Source organism: Aptenodytes patagonicus, chromosome 2 (assembly GCF_965638725.1).
Source record: "Aptenodytes patagonicus chromosome 2, bAptPat1.pri.cur, whole genome shotgun sequence".
Classification (NCBI taxonomy): domain Eukaryota; kingdom Metazoa; phylum Chordata; class Aves; order Sphenisciformes; family Spheniscidae; genus Aptenodytes; species Aptenodytes patagonicus.
In genome coordinates, this window is record NC_134950.1 from 56,542,835 (window position 1) to 56,559,829 (window position 16,995).

General features: G+C 39.5%; 1 protein-coding gene across 2 annotated transcripts in view; it reads left to right on the forward strand.

Annotated features, from left to right (window-relative positions):
* ARHGAP28 (Rho GTPase activating protein 28) overlaps positions 1-16,995 on the forward strand; it is a 76,227-nt gene extending 59,232 nt beyond the window's left edge. For both annotated transcript variants that reach the window (XM_076329939.1, XM_076329940.1), the window contains exons 8-15: positions 99-176; positions 3,354-3,516; positions 5,051-5,133; positions 6,963-7,160; positions 7,875-8,018; positions 10,226-10,380; positions 11,019-11,083; positions 12,966-16,995. In XM_076329939.1, the coding sequence (XP_076186054.1) occupies positions 99-176; positions 3,354-3,516; positions 5,051-5,133; positions 6,963-7,160; positions 7,875-8,018; positions 10,226-10,380; positions 11,019-11,083; positions 12,966-13,057 (978 nt within the window). In that variant the 3' untranslated portion in view covers positions 13,058-16,995. The remainder of the gene's footprint in view (positions 1-98; positions 177-3,353; positions 3,517-5,050; positions 5,134-6,962; positions 7,161-7,874; positions 8,019-10,225; positions 10,381-11,018; positions 11,084-12,965) is intronic.

Sequence of the window (16,995 nt, forward strand, 5' to 3'; positions counted from 1 at the left end):
TTTCCAAATTAGTTTCAAGGATACCTAGATTGAAAAAAGTTAATAGTATTTTTAAGTGCTTCTGAGTATTTTCCTGGGTTTTGTTGGGTTTCTTCCAGTTGCTGCTCAAGCTTGAGGAAACAGGTTTAGAAACCGAAGGAATTCTACGAGTGCCTGGATCTGCCTCCAGAGTCAAGGTACATGCTCATGCCAGTTTTGTGTCTCCTGGACCACAGACTCTCTGTGAAATAATATAGCACACACAAATTCACACTGCACATAAATACTGATGTGTATAGCTCAGCATTTCTATTCCTACCAATGGAAGGTCAGACTGGTTCCTGGGAACCAATAAATCACAGAACATGTGGTCTTTTGCTTTGCATTTGTTAATGTTCTATATAAAGCACAGACTTGACATTGAATGCAGGTTTTCTCCCCTAAACATGGAGGGGACTTTTCATGTTATCTCTGTTGTCCAAAATTGCTGCGATCGTGTCTCCGTTTTAATTTATTTCAGAAATCCAGAGTTGCTAAACTGAGCGAACTTCAGATAAAGATCTTATTCTGTGTCATTTTAACCTTTGTGTCATTTTATTTCTCATTTATCTTCTGTGATCTTACAATTTCATGTTCCAAGTGAGAGAAATTTGGCCTGCGTTCACTGTTTGGCAGCCTCGAGTACTGCATTTTCACAAGCTATTTGCGGGTTATGAACACAGGATGGTTGGTACCCAATAACCTGATATTGTGGTGCAGTAATGCTTGCAATTTTTTCTCCAGACTAACTTGATTCCAGGAGCTGAAAGCCTTTGGCAGAGGAAAATTAGGAAAACAAGCTTTTTCTGGGCTTAGTAGTGTCTACCTCTTTCCCAGATTTTTGTTTATTCTAGGGTTTTTTGGTCTGGTTTAAGCAACTTCCTACAGCGCATCCCACTCCCACTTTCTCATCCTCAGGAAAGCTAATCTTGCCTTCTGAGGCAGGAAGTCTCAACATCGTGGCAGCCACACAAATGTTGGGGATTGCTGAACGTTGATGGACTGGGGATCATCAAAAATGACTGTACAAGAAAAAGTGGCATTACGTGAAACACATCGAAGATCGGCAGTAGCATCCCAGTTCCCTTTGACTCTGTGGGTTGACAAAAGTTCTCAGCACCTTGCAAAGTGCCACACCTTGCAGAAGGGAGCTCCTAATTTGGCCTGTACTTTTCAGCTTCCTCATTTTTTCATACAAATACTTAAAGTATTATTTCACACAATCTCAATTTTTTCCAACCTCTCTGGGGAGATTACACAGCAGGGCTGCGCTTTACCTAATTAAATTACTTTCATATTCTTTGCATATACTGTACTGTGTCTTGTTCACTTCTTATTCACAACCTGTATCCAGGGAGCTGCTGTGAGATATGACTTTATATGTAACTCCCCTATACTGGGTGGTAAGTCGAACTGCCCATATGAAAGTTTTAAATTATTTGAGTTTTGGCTTCATTTAAGTCTGTCCAACAAGCCAACCAGCAAGAGAGAGAATTTTTCAAAGCAGATCCAGATTTCATCCTTCAAAGCCTTCATACATTATTATGACATTAGGATTTGAGGGCATTCCAATTTTATTTCAGTCTTGTTTGGAGAAAGAAAAGGCATGTGGAAGTGATTAAAGGTTACTTCTATATAAAACAAAGAATAGAAGAAACAAATACAAGTTTTCCTCTGTCTGTAATCTGGTTTGTAACAAAAGCTCCAGTGGACCAAAAATGCATGATAGTCTACTGTAGGATCAGTCACGTTTAAAAAAAAATTGCAAAAACGTTTTTTAAATGTACTTAGGTGCATATATATATGTATATGGGGAGGGTGAGTGTATAAAATATACATATATGCTTGCTTGTGTGGATATATATAAAAAAAAGTTTATGTTTCAAAAATCTTGCTTTCTATTTCTATGGCTTTTTCCCAGTTCTCAGCAGAAAAATGTGGAGTAGTTTTTCTCTCCCCTTGTGATTTTGATGAGGTGAGGATTTCTGTTCCACATTACCCAGTCAGTTACCAGGAGAGAATTTAATCCAGGTGTTTGTATGGATTATGTGCAATGAATGTGAATACAGAGGAAGCTGAGATAGCCCAGATTACAACTAGTAAAAATGAGATTGTAACATTATATACCAAATCCTGAATGACTTTCTATTTCCTTTTGTGCCGACCATTCCACTTCATTATGTGTGACCATATTTGACATGTAATTTCCTTCCATTCATGTGAGACACGGTAAACAGAATTCATTTTTAAAAGCTCTTCTGACTGAATGGACTAAACTTTTTTGCGTAATAATGAAGTACATTTGACAAAAACATGATCTGAAACCTGAATATTAGCTACAGATATATTTTGTCATAAATGATCTCACAAAAAGCAGCGACAAAATTCCTATGGATAAGGCAGTGTTTGGCCAGTAATAATTGTGAAACCTACGTTATTTATGGCTATCCTTATATTACAATAGCCTCCTTCAATCTTATTAACCCAACAAATTTTTGAGGAGCTTGCATTTTCCAAACAGTGATCTGGGTTTGAAGCCAAATTCTGTTCCTACTAGGAACCTTTTTCCCATTCACACACGTGTGAAACACTGATTAGTTACCCTCCAGAACTAAATAGACCTCTGTTATAGAGCGAGATGCTGACATTGGAGAACAAGAGGATTAAATGGCTACCCAAAAGGGTATAATCAATTCTGTCTTAGATCTCTCGTGGTTTTTGAGGGGGTTTTTTGGCATGTATCAAGTGGAGGTTTTCTGACAGTAATGGTTTGATACCTTTATTTTTCTATGAAGTGATCAAATCAAATTATAGCTATCCTAAAAGAAAACATCCTTCTAAAGACAGGAAGACCTGAAGTTAAAGCCATTTGCTCAAGGCCCATGGACTCAGATGCCAACAGTTTGTCCAGCAAGTTCACTGGCAGCGAGGAAGAAATGCCACTCCTTTGTGATTTAAGGGTCAAAACCTCTGGAGAGTGTTTTAAACAAAAAGAACAGCTGTGCCAAAAATTCTGTTTAACTGAATTTTCTGTTTCTAGTTCTAAGACATTCCACAAAATTGTCTTGCTTTAAAATGGTTCAGATGGGTCACTGGCAGAAATCTAGCTATGGCAAACCAAATTTAGCCTGGGTTGCAAAATATCCCCAGGAATCTGATCTGTTCACCTGCTCTGAACTCCACGCGGCTGTACCTAGACTGCTACTGGTTTAGGGCTACTTTAATTTAACTACGGTGTAAATCTGCCTGTTGTTTGTAATGAGATTTCTGAAGTGATCTCAAACTGCCTGGTCAGAAGCAACGATTAAAGGTCTGATGTTCCTTTTATCTTTCAGAATCTCCATCAAGAACTTGAGGCAAAATTTTATGAAGACACTTTTGACTGGGACCAAGTACGAAATAATGATGCAGCAGGACTGCTGAAAATGTTTATAAGAGAACTCCCAAGCCCACTCTTCACAGTAGAATATCTGCCCGCTTTCATCACACTAGTGGAAAGTAGGTGGAAAAGGAGTTAGTATGGACTGATCTAGATGAAATGTAATAGTAGACGTTACATTTTTTTCTCTCTCTGAAGCGGAGAGAAAAAAGCATGTAATTTTTTCTCTCTCTGAAGTGAGAGAAAAAAAGGCCCAGTGCTTTGCCTAAACATTTAAATTTTCTGCAAGCTTTCATTTTCAAACGGACAAAAGTCTCTGCACTTAGCTAATAGCATAGACTCGTTGTGTGAGTGACACAACTGTTTAATGTGAGATTTGAAATCTGTGAGCAAATGCTGGCTGAGCAATGAATTTCATATATAGGCTCTGATTCACACAAATTATAGATTTCACAAATTAAAATTTCTGCAAGGTAAATTCAGGTCACTGCCCTTTACCTGATATTCTATTGGATCCATTTTATTTCTCTCCAGGTTTATGCTGAAGTCAGAATATTCGTACAAAGATATATGTGATCACAGAAAGCTTCAGGCACTCGGGTTTTGTTTTCAGTGTACATACACCTTCTCATTCTCAGTACATTTTGTTCATTTCTCTTCCAGGAAGAACGCAGTAGTACCTTGCAATACCTATTGACTTCATTGTAAATTCACTTGAGCTAGGACAGAGTGAAACTATCAGGATGGTGAATTTATTAGGTAAATTGGTACAGAAAACGTATATAAGGTTGCAGCCAAGTTTTCAGTGTCTCCATGAGGTAGTTTAAAGAGCACAAGGAGGTGACCCCTTCCTGTAACCTTCACGTACCTGAGTGTGCTCCGTGAGAGTCCCAGACTTCATGCAGTTATGATCGCTTAGCAGTTGGGAGGAGAAGACTGAACATGAGGTGTCTGTGCAGAATAAAGTGTCTTTATTCTTTCCAACAGATACACTGTCCACAACACTCACTCTTTTTTTCTCCAAACCTCTTTCATCCACCCTGAGTGGAAGCAAATGACGGAGTTATTCTTCCCATCTTCTCCACCCCTGCTCTTCTAGCGAGCATTGCACAGTATCAATATATACCAGTTGCTGAAAACATGACGGTATTTTGTAACTGACGAGTGGTTCTGCATTTCTCTAGGGTGCTAGACTTGGGACAAATACTTTTTAAGTTATAAGCAATCAATCTCCACTCCAATGGCACAAGTGTTCAGCAAATTACTCAATAACAACAGTCTGAAAAATTTCTGAAAACAAATATCCATTTCAGTTTGAAAGGGGGAAAATACTTGATCCATATACAACACATTCTGACCACGATATCTAAGAGAAACTGGCTAGTACTGAAAAATATTGGCTCTTTGTTACTTAGACGGAATTTTATAGAGCCTTGTCTCCCCCTGTGACAAAGACCCAAGATGATGAGGAAAAATCCACTCACTAGAACTGGTTTTATATTTGGGGAAAAGATTATGGTTAATAAATATCTAAACATACTAGTCTCAACCAGGCAGTGGTTGCTGTGTTTCTAGAACTGCTGACCAACAAGGATTTTAGAACAAACCAACTGTAATTGGGATTTCAAAACAATTAATTATTCATATTCTTAGAAATCTCCAAGATCAAGTTACAGCTACAAGCTTTGCATCTGTTGATCATGCTGCTGCCTGAAGCCAACAGAGACACAGCCAAGGTAAGTTCTTCATTTGCTATCACCTGCCATCTGTGGTGCCTTTGACTTTTAAATGAGAGACTTTTTTTTTCTAACAGTCAGTTGATCAGACGCTGCAGTGTGAATGTATTCATCTGTGTTTTTTATCATTTCCTTGAAAAGATGTTCCAATTCCCTGGCTGTCATTTCTCTTGCAAGCAATTAAGAAATAGTTGCTGGAGGTATCCAACTGCTGGTGTCAGTAAATGGCTCCCAGGCATCATTTATTCTGGAGCACCCATTTCAGAGAGTCATGTTCCTCGCATAGTTTGGAAAAAGAAGGTCCAGTTTCTGGGTTTTCTGTATAACTGGAATTCTTCGGGATGAATTTAAATGAGAAGCTGCCCCCCAGGAGCTTGCCTAGTGCACTCCCGGGGCTGAAGGGCTTCCAGGGCACTGGACCAGACTGGAGGAGGTAGTCTGAAGTAAAAACCCCTGAAATGTACATCTGTAGCACGGATGTCAGGGCCTCAGCCTCAGCCATTTTGCCTTACAAACCCACACCCATGTAGCACTTCTTGATACAGACATGGTGGCTACAAGCATTTTGGGGGCTTGGGAGCTCCCTGATCTGGCTACAGCTATGTCCTTGCCCTAAGAGACACTGGTTGCATTTTTGGACTTGTTTCCACATAAAGGAAACCTGGGTGAAAAAGCTGCCTGGGACACCCCAGACATTTCATCAGGTCCCCTGCTCACCAGGACCCTGCTGGTCCCCCACCTCTGAAGGTCTCCCACTGGTCAGTTTAGATATAGCTTTATGAGTCCAGCTGTCTTCTTTACCTGTATTTATTTATAGAATAACAGGGGACAAGAATAACAACCCTCTTTAAAGCATTTGGAGGTCTACTAGTGCTCTGTGAAGAATGGGGGTTATTTCTTCTACCAAAGTCCATATCGATATAGAGCAGTATATGTAAAACACATGCTAGATGAGTAGTCTTAATTACTACTATGCTTTTATATGAAAATAGAAGTGATGACAAAATTGATTGCATCTCTACTTGCTATCTATAATTTTAGAAATTTCTCCAACACAGTTTCTGTTTTGTAATTCCTGGGTTTGTAAAAATGTTTTAATTGCAATGTCAGGGTACAAAGACAGTGGTTTTAATGGTATGGTGTTGCAAAAGGACTCATTGGCAGACCCCAATTCTAACCACAGCTGCAATCCATCCTATTCAGTCACTCAAGAAAAATTCTGAATAAACTGCCCAAAAGGGAAATGAGTTTCCTTTGACTCTGCCATGCATGTGCAGAAGTGACATCAACGAACAACCGCTGAGCGCTTCTTGCTTTCATTATCCCAGAATAAAAGTTTGGGTGTTGCTGGCAGAAATTCCTCAGATTATATCATGTATGGGACTGGCGCACATTCGAAGAGAGGCTGATCACCCTGGTGACTGCAATATAAAAAGCCTGGGCCAGATGATACATCAAAATGGACACCTTGAAATCTATGAAGAAATTAACTATTCCATTGCAACACCTTTCTATCTTTCCTCTACTACAGGATTCAGAGCCCTAGTGCAGACACTGTACTTGACTTACAGATTTGGGATTATGCTTTAAGTGATAGATAATTTATTAATGTGTATTTTGATAACATTAACTATTCCTCCATGATTGACACAGGTGGTTGTGCCAGCAAATATCAGAGTAATACAAATTAGAATGCAAAAACCCCTAAATTTCACCTCCAAGTACAAATATAGCAGCTTTCGAGCTAGACATGTTGTGCATTTGAAAACGCTGCATTTAAGAAGTAAACTATTTTGTGAGACTCAGCATAAGAAGTGTTGTTTTTCCAGGCCTTTCTTCAGTTCCTGAAGAAGGTGGTTGCTAACGAAGGGAAAAATAAAATGAATCTGTGGAACGTTTCTATGATTGTTGCACCAAACCTCTTCATCTACAAAGGGAAACGTGCAAACCAACAAGAAATGCAGGCAGCCGCCACCACAGCGCACATTGTGCGCCTTTTAATTCGGTACCAGGACATCCTGTGGACAGTGAGTAATGCTGGTTCCCTCTTTATGGCTCCAGTACAGAGAAGTATTTTGTTATATGCAGCAGCTCTGTAGAAATCAGAGTAAACTGACCTTCCTAGAAGACACAGTTTCTTTGGAAACTGGCTGGAGTCTTCTATATCTAGAATGAGATAGGGTGACAGACACCTCTGGATGGAGATTTTCCTCACCTATCTAAGACATCCATTTTAGCACGAATTGCCCTCTGGAGGTACCTATCCCACACCATTGTTTATGCAGAAGAATGCATAGGAGAATGATTTCATCTAGATGCGTAGGTGAGATATCTAAACTTGAATGAGATTAAATGACTGTTTAAAGTCTAGCCCATAATAATATGGGCCAAAAGTGTGTACTACGTGCTGGACTTCCGAAGGTTGGCATGAAGATGACGACAGTCTCAGCTCGTTTCCTCATAACAGAGGGAGGGTATGATGGGGGTTGCAAAGACCAGCTCCTAATAAAGTTCCTACAGCTGCAAACATCACTGAAAAGTGTCATATGTTACGAAAGATGATCTACAGTTTCACCAAAGGAGTAACTGTGGGTTGCTAGAGGGTGCTACTAATTGCATGTATCTTCTGGGAATAAACAGAGCTTCTGCTGCCTAAAATTTTGTGCCTTTCTAAAGCCCCAACACTAATTTTAGGGGGGGAAAATTACTGTGTTTTCTCAGCTCTGGTTTCCTCTCTTTAGGTCCCATCCTTCCTGATTTCCCAAGTGAGAAAAATGAATGAGGCAGCAATGAACAACAGCAAGAGGCAGCTGATGTTTGATAAAGGAGTGAGAAAACTTCTGAGGAGAAAGACGATGGAACGGGAGAGACCTGAAAGACCAGAGGTATGATAAAAATGTATCATTTTCAAGGGCAGCTTTAACCAGCCTCCCTCCTTACTTATCTCATAAAAGCTTCTGGGGACGGGGAGGAAATTTTACCACACAAAATAAGCTGATTTGGGAGCTATCTTGAAAGATGTGCTTCCCAGTCCAACATCCTGATAAGACAAAGCTTTGGGGATTGATTGAGAAAAGATGAAGAAGGCAGAATGATTTCTAGCAGCCCAAGTTATAAGCTGTTACAAACACATGCTGATTTTGTACCCGTTTCATAAGAAAATGGTCATATGCGGACTGTCCTTGACAGCAATGATCCGTAGATATTCAACAAATGCGTGGATCTGTAGTTGAGTAGTAGGATGGTCCATATTAGGATTAATTGCACTTACCCACGCCCTGGTCCAGGCCATTCAATATTCTCCTTGCAAGCTTTAGTTTTACAGTTTTGCCCTAACTTCCTAAGCAGAGAGAAAATCCAGTTTGCCTAACATACACACCAAAACTGGGTCTAAATTTTAAATGCCTAATGAAGTAGTTTGTGCTGTTATTCCCCATATAGTCAGAGGAGAGAGGTGGATACTTTTGAGGATTTCCAGAGCTCCAGGTGCAGTTCAGACTTACGAAAGTCTGATAGAAAAATCTTCCTCTGGAGGTCTTAAAGCCACCAACTTTTCTCCACTGCCTGGATATGGAGTTTAGGAACTTACTTGAGGTATGCTACTTCAACAGACACCTAGAATTAACTTACGTATTAGGTGTAACATATAATTTGGGCAACAAAGCATGTTGTGTACACATGCACAACATATACAGTCCCTATGGCATCTTATATGTAGTATTTCCATATAGTAACTACCTTTAATAACCTGGAGAGAAAGTCTTTAGAGTCTTCCATGGAAGTTTACAAGAATGGACATCAGTGAATTGCAAGAGGAGTAATCAAGGAACTGGTCAAGGACTTGTTAGTACTAATAACTTCAAGTTATCGAAGAATAGCCTTGAAGAACAAAAGAAAAGACAAATTAGGAAGGAGTGATATCAAGAGATTGTAAGAAATAGAGAATAAGCCACCTATTACAGACAACAGAGAAAATGCAGAAGGGAACGTTTGGGGAAAAAAAACAGAAAGAAAAAGGATATGTATGAACCATGAATCCATGTTAATTCAGGTTTTCAGAGAATTCATTTGCCAGCATTGACTGAAATATACTGTGGGTAGGACACACATTTGTGCTGCAGATGGAGACATAGGTGTTTGTTTAAAATGGCGGTGTAGACTACTGTGTTGTAAAACTGTATCACCCTGGAACAAATACAGTGAGAGCTTCTACGGAGAGTCAATTGCTGCAGTCATTGCACCTTCGGGAAGGCAAGTTCATTGATCGTAGTCATTGGCTTTGCATCTAATAAAAACGAGACTAGCCATGGCAGGTAGCTGAAATATGAAGGGTAAATTGGAGGCAAACTCTGTTTGGTTAACTGAGTTGAATTTTGAGAGCACTTAACACAATCCCCGGATCTCAGATGTTCTAAATTACACAGGGACAGAGACTGGAGAGACTATTGTACTCTGCTCAGCACGGTATTAACTGGATTAGAACTGGAATGCAAACCTTGCTAATTGATTTATCCGCCATTAATCATGGAAGAGTGCATAAACTTCATAGATGATCGTTTGAACCCTACACGAGGTCAAATTTCAAATTAACAGAAACCATATGCTACTGTGATATTTTACTGTACATCATAAGCTTCGATCTAGTTGAAGTGACAGGAAGTGGAAACAGAGAACTAGATCTTAATGCCTCAGGAGGATTTCATCTTTAAAAGGAAGACCAGATATTCCTAGTCATTTTTATGTGCTTTTAAATAAGCAGTTGGTTCGCTAACCAGTGTTAACAGAAATAACTTAAAAAATCACAGATAACAACTTGACTCAATATTACTGCAAGCAATTAAAATTCAAGGGCTGTACTTTATTCTGCATGCATTTATGTGATGCTTACCAAGGAGTTTGTGTCTGTGTGTCATATCTTACTGTACTGTATCTATAAATTTGTGTTTGTATCACTGTAAATATGTTTTTTGAATAATTAAGTGAATCCAGGACAGTGACTTTTGCAAGCAACCTCAAAAGAGTTGCAGAACTGCTTCTGAATGGAGCTACAGCAATATTTCCTTAGACTGACTCTACTGAATATTGATTTTAGGGAGCTGTCACTTTTCCCCCATACCTGCAGTCTGACATACCCGAGGGGGTGGTAAGAGTTTATGCTCCACTGCATTCAAAAGTCTCTATGGCAATTCAACTCAACAGCCAAACAAAAGCCAAAGACATCCTGGCTCGATTCCACTGTGAAAACAGGTGGGTAAATCAGAACATTTTGTTTTTCCTGAGCAATAATGTCAGAAGCATTAATGACTAGGTTGTCCCCTTTTCAAAGACTCATTGTGTTACAAGAACTCTTTTTCTAATCTAAAATTGCTAATTTATGGTTACGTTGGTTAAAGAAATTTTAACCACTGATTTTATTCTTTATATTTTACTTAATAATTGGCTCCTATACAGAATCAATCTGCCCTCTGTTATGCCACTACTAAACACATATGTTTTATAGACTTGCTGCATAAAGAACCCAGAACATCTGCCCATAAAACGTTAATGTTTTTATTTCTGTAAGGTCATAATTATTAACAGTTATGGGAAATGGTAAATTGCATCTGCAAGTCTTTTCTGCAAAGTCTTCCCATATTACCACATAATTCTCTTAAAATAAATAATAAAAAAATAAATAATATAATAGAAAGCTTAGTTAACTGTGACCCAGTAATCTACCTCTGTAGCAGATTCACTATTCTGCAGTGCTCCGTTTGGTGGCAGTCCTTGCTTTTGATAAGTAAGTTCACAGGGGCAAAATATCAATTTTTAGCTTAATATAGACAGTGGTTGATAAGGCAGTGGTTCTAACAGAAAGACAAACTGAAGGTTTTTTTCTATCCTAGCCGCGGTTCATCACAGAACATGAGAGGCCAGATCCAAAGTTTACATGAAATTGGAGGAAATATAGGTAGGTCTCATTTTTGAAAATTCAGTTCTGAATGTCCTTGGCCTCCTAAAACACCTCAGGGCAGTGCTGTTTTCACACAGCTGGGTCTCTCCTACCTTCCAATCCATCTGCAGAAAAGGAGTCTGACCCAACAGCTGTTGAAATCAATGTAACAATTCCTTCCGACTCCAGCACGACTGAAGGGCACCGCGCAGGAGATAGTGACCTGATGGCTGGATCTCAGCAGGACTCCTGACAGTCTTGCCAAATTCATCTGACCTTCCGCTTACCTCTCTCACTCTCATAGTTGAGCTTTTTTCCATGGTTAAGAGATCCTTAGTCTTCCTCTCGTGAGCATGTTCCACCTCGCTGTCAAGCCTTTTCCCAAGACCTATTTCTTCCTCACTGTATGTAAGTGTTAACCTCCTCAAAATAAAAAACACAGAATTGAGAATTCAGGCCCTGCATGTATGGGTCTACTATACTCATACTAATCCATGTGCTTTATTTAGATTGTAAATTCCTTGCAGTAGGGATTTTGTCTTCCGTGTTTCATGCGGTGACATTTTTGTAATGACAACAGTGGCTTGCCACACAAGTTCCTGGCCTAAAGGTCAAAAACCAGCTTTCAATTTGGTATCACACAGTCCTCTCCTTTCTCTATTTGTACTAAAATTCTGGATGCTCTGTTGGAGTCTTTCGTCAACTGTCTGATCAGATTATTCCTTAATTCTTCTAGATTCCGCTCAAACAGCTTCTATAAAGTTATTACAACACATCACAGACTTGCTTCAGCAGCAGGCAAGAAGCAAAGTGTTTACTACTGAAGATACTCTCATACAAAGCTAAATTTGATTAGCGATTTGTTTTGCCTGGCTAAACAGGATGACCAACCGATGCTAAAACAGGAGAAGATCCTGAAGGCCTTGTGAAACAATTCCAAGTATTCCCACCACACTCTTTCAAAAATCTGGACATTTAATTTGCATCTTCATTTAAAATTATTTTTATAGTCCTAGATCTTTCAGGGTACCTTAGTCCACTGATTATGCATTCATTCATTTATGTTGCTTTCACTTGAATAAAATCATTAGGACCCCAGTGACCTTGTAAGTAACTGTACAAAATTTTTACATAATCCTTTGTGTCACAGCAATGTGACCTCACCAGTTAAATGGCTTCATCACCCAGTGTAAATCCAATATAGTCTAACCAATCAACTTAACTCAAAAATTTATTGCCTTATTACTCAATTAGGAGGCACCAAACGCCTCTTTCTGTGGCAAAGGCAGCAGGGACTCCCCAACCACCCAACTCCCAGTCACCACCTAACGAAACCCTCGAACGGCCAGACTTCAGAAGACTTTTTTTTTTTTTTTTTTAAAACCAGCAAAACAGCAACTGCTAAAAGCCTTGATATAGTCCCTGTATTTCTTTGCAAGATCCTAGCTGGATGGGAACACGTGGTTTGCAGAGCTACTTTTTCAGCATTTAAAAATAGCGTAGAAATGAAGTCACAGAGTTGTAATTCCAGCCCAGTAAATCCAAAGAAATAAGACCCCCAGACTATGGCACTTACAGTAACAGTGTTGTTAATGCTTCTAAAGAAACCGTAATATTTGTTCACCATTTGACTAATGGTCAATGCCTTGTCCGTAAGTCAGTGTAATGCAGGGCATCCTGCCTGAAAGCAAAAGTGAATTCATGACTCTCACTGAGTAAAATCACTGGCAAATTTACCAAAGCCCCTGTCTGTATCCAGGCAAGATGTCAGCTGGACACGCCAAACTAGGCTCACTATGTGCAAGTCGGAGAGACATTCAAGGATATTTTAACATAGCTCTGTCCCATTTACTAATGTGCTCGAAACATCCTACGATCCATGGCTGTCGATTTGTTTCAGGTCAGCACTGTTTGGATCCGGATGCGTACATGTTAGATGTTTACCGTGCAAATCCTCAGGCAGAATGGGTGATAAAACCAAAAGCAAGCTGAAGCAGAAGGCTGCGGCGTACTGGACAAAAGCCAAATGGACAACAGTGATGCCTGTCATTTTAAGAAGCTCTTGGCAGAGACGAAACAAAATGGTAGCTACGGGATATCATTCCTTCCTACTGTACTGTCCAACTGATGTTCGCTATGTACTACTTTTGGTATAAGCATTATCACTCCAGCTTCTGGACCATCTGAAAATATCACATCAGTTATGCTTTCATATGGATTACGCTTGTGCCGGTTGGCCCAGGAGTTAAGGAGGACGGGCCAAGGTACGGAGGCACAGAAAACAACCTGTCGCATACGGAGCTGTTCATTTCCTGATCTGGTGTTAGAACATGAATTTTTGGAAAGGAAAGAATCCAGTGGCATCCATGGATGTATGAAACACTACCGACCACAGCGTAACACAGAAGCATCACAGAGACATTCAAGAAGAGAAGGTATCTGTCAAGCGTGGAAGAGAGGAGCTCGACCTGCAGTGGTGCGAAGACGTAGCTGTGTTACAAAATCAAACCTTTCTGCTGAAAGTAAACCTGTACAGTGTGCATTACCGCCGTATTTATGTCTCTCAGTCACTCCTCATGAGTACCTGATGCTGGGGGAGGGAGGGAGGCAGAACTACTGTATAGACAGTTATACTGCTTTATGTATGTACCACTGTATATATTGCCACCAGTCTTCCAAAATCGTCTGTCTGGATCACATTACTGTGCTCAATTGTAGCACCACAAACCATTTTCTCCTTCCTTCCCCTGTCACACACACAAGCTTCGGGAGACAAATGCTAGGTGAGAGGGGGCGTATTCCCCTGGCTCCATCTTTTACTTGATACTCTCAGATTTAAGTCTGTGTAATGCCGTAATATGAGATATGTGTTAACGGTGCCACTTACAGCCATCACCTTTTTTGTTAAACATTATAGTTTCTTAATTTGTAACCTAATTCTTTTTCTTTTGTTTATTTTAGCTTTAATATGTAAGCAACTTTTATACTATTCAGCTGCATCGAGAAGAGAGATCTTTGTCCGGATCTTGTAGAATACAGCATGGAAAAGACAAAGAGCTTCCCATGAGCAGAGGGATTTAATACTCTTATTTAACATTTACACATTAGGGCCTTAAAACCGTAGCCAAACTAGGCCCAGTTGTGCTGGGGGTTTTACAAATACATAGCAAATTGCAGCTCCTTTTACAGGTGGCGTGCAGTCTATGAAAACACACAGGCTGACAAGAGAACAGCGGGCTGCAACTGCATTGGGAATGCAGCACAGCAAATGTTAGGCAGTATGTCTAGTTTGTAGCCAGTCACGAGGGCAAGCACCATTCTTCACCTAAATCCTCTGGTTTGGGACTATACTTTATAGAACTAAAGCATGTTTGTTCAGTAGGGAAAACACAAGTCTTTGGAAAACCGCAAGTATTTTTTTCATCTTTGTCTTACACAAAAAATGGGAACTAATGCCTTCAACTGTACTGCAATGTCTCCGTCACTGGATGACGACATTGCACAACGAATTCACCCACAGTCTGAGCGGTGGGTTTTGTTCCTGATCTGGACACACAGATGAGGCAGAAGCTGGTGCTCTGTTTACCAGGTAGCAATGTAACAGCGTTCTGAACCAAGTTGTCCAGGCGAAGATAAAGTATGCTGTCCTGCAGAGAAACCTGTAACTTGTGATGCTCTGCTGAAGCTTTGCAATGAAGATTTTCACATTCTAGAAACCCTACTTCTGGTTCAAAGTTAGTAGTGTTCTCCAGTAGTTAACTTTCATCGTTAGCATTCAGTAAAAGAAATCAACATTGAATCAGTAATTTTACCAGCAACAATAATGTCTACAGGGGGCAGATCCCGTCTGTCTTTCTTACCTTCTTGAGATAAAAAATGGTAAAATTTAACAACATTATTCTTTCATCTTCTTTAAAACAGCAAAATTTTTAACTTTCCTTTTTTTTTTTTTTTCCTCAACACTAATGAATGCACAGTTGCAGCCAGGTTAAGACCAGGACAGTTGTATTATAAAATACACTGCTTATTTTGACAACTATTTATTTTAAGTATATGAGAGACAGTAGATCTGTGGTTTGTTCATAGGACTAAGCATAAACATTTTGTCAGGTGCTTTGTTCCCGATTCCCTTTAGTTCCCTCTGTGGCGATGGACAACTCTTTCTACTGTGCTGCCCTTTTCTTTTAGGTGTAAAACAGGACTAGTACTTTCCTTATAAAGGTAACATGAGAATTAGTTGAGTTAAATTCCGCTCTCAGATGCAGCTAAACAATTCCCTGAGCAGAACAGGAGTTATAAACATCCACCTAGGAAGGACAAACTCAGCAAAGGGATTTTATGTGCAAAGTGCTTTGAACGTGAAGAGCATCATATAAATGCTAAGCATCATTGTATTTATAGCCAACAAAAGAGCTTTTATGACTATACAGAAAGCCTAAACATTAAGAGTTTGACATGTTGTAGCAAATGAGATAACTTTCTACAGTACTTTCAGACAAAAACATTGACCTCCTCTGTCTTGCCCACTCACTTGACCCTGTGTTCTCAATGGCCGTGCAAGGGAAAGTACAGAGCACCCATGTGCTCACGCTGTAACTTGCTCAGCACGTTCTGGACCCTGAAGTGAGGACTTCACCAAAATTATTTCTGAAATAGGTCTCACTGTATTCCGTACAGGATAGAAGGGGTTTTTGGAAGACTTTTTTTTGCCACTTTGCAACTTAGGAAAGCCAAATCTGATGTCATGAAATCCATCCTGTGAACGCTTGTTTTATACTAAAATTGCCTATAACTTCGTAAGACATGCGTATTAGCAGATGAACTAGGTTCTACGTACGGTGCCCTGACTACTACAGCATGGCCAAATACCTGCTGTCTCTGAAACAGAATGGCAAAACTCTTTTTTGATACAAATGGATCTAATGACCCATGTGTACTGTGGTTAATACTGTTACACATTAAGTTGTTTTGTGGTGTTGTGGTACACTAACTTGATTAAATATGCAGTAGACAAACTGAACAACCTCTACGACATTTTTTAATATGAGGTCTCAACTTTAGGCCTTGTATTTCAAAATGCTGGTGGCGGCACCTGGAATTTTGTTCCTCCTAACAGCAGTTGAAGTCAAAACCAAGTTATGATAGGATTGTCACCTAACAAAAAGCAACGTATGTGGAAAGCTATTAATAAGAAAGCAGTAGCAAGCAGGGAAAAACTTATTCAGCAAACTCCAAAGATGCCTCAAGCATTTATGTACTCCATGGTTCTACAAAGACAGCATTTTGCATCAACACAGAGAGAGAGAGAGTGTATTCCAAGAAGTAGGTATTGGAAACAGACTGGAATGCTCTAACCTGTTTATGCAGCTAATGTCATTAGAATGTGTACGTGTGTGCAAATGTGTCTGTGTCTATGTATAATATTAACTACCTCACTCTGCATTTTCCAGGAAAAATAATTTGGCTTAGAGGTTTAATATTCCAAAACTTTCTATTATTAATTTCACCTCTTCACTAGTCTTTTACATTGATAAGGTGTTTCTCCTTCTAAGGGGCAAGATTTGGAAATTACCAAAAAATACATATTAAAAGACATATTTCAGGATACGTACGAAATTTTATCCAAACCATGTTGCCTCAGTTACTGCTTGTAACGTGAACCTTATGAGATCAGATCTTGGGGTTAATGGATAACAAATACAAACATACTGCGTTTCAGTTTTTACTTTTCAATGGCTTTCCATTAATGTGTGTCTTCTCTGGAAAATAATACAATGCCACTAATCAAAGCAAAATGTTTGTATGTTCGTTTCCCTTACAATCCTCATTATGTTATGTGTTTTGTTGAAGTAAGCCCACACGTAAGTGTATGTGTACAGCAGAATGTCTCCATTGTATTGTATCCATGTCAAAAATAAAAACAATACCAA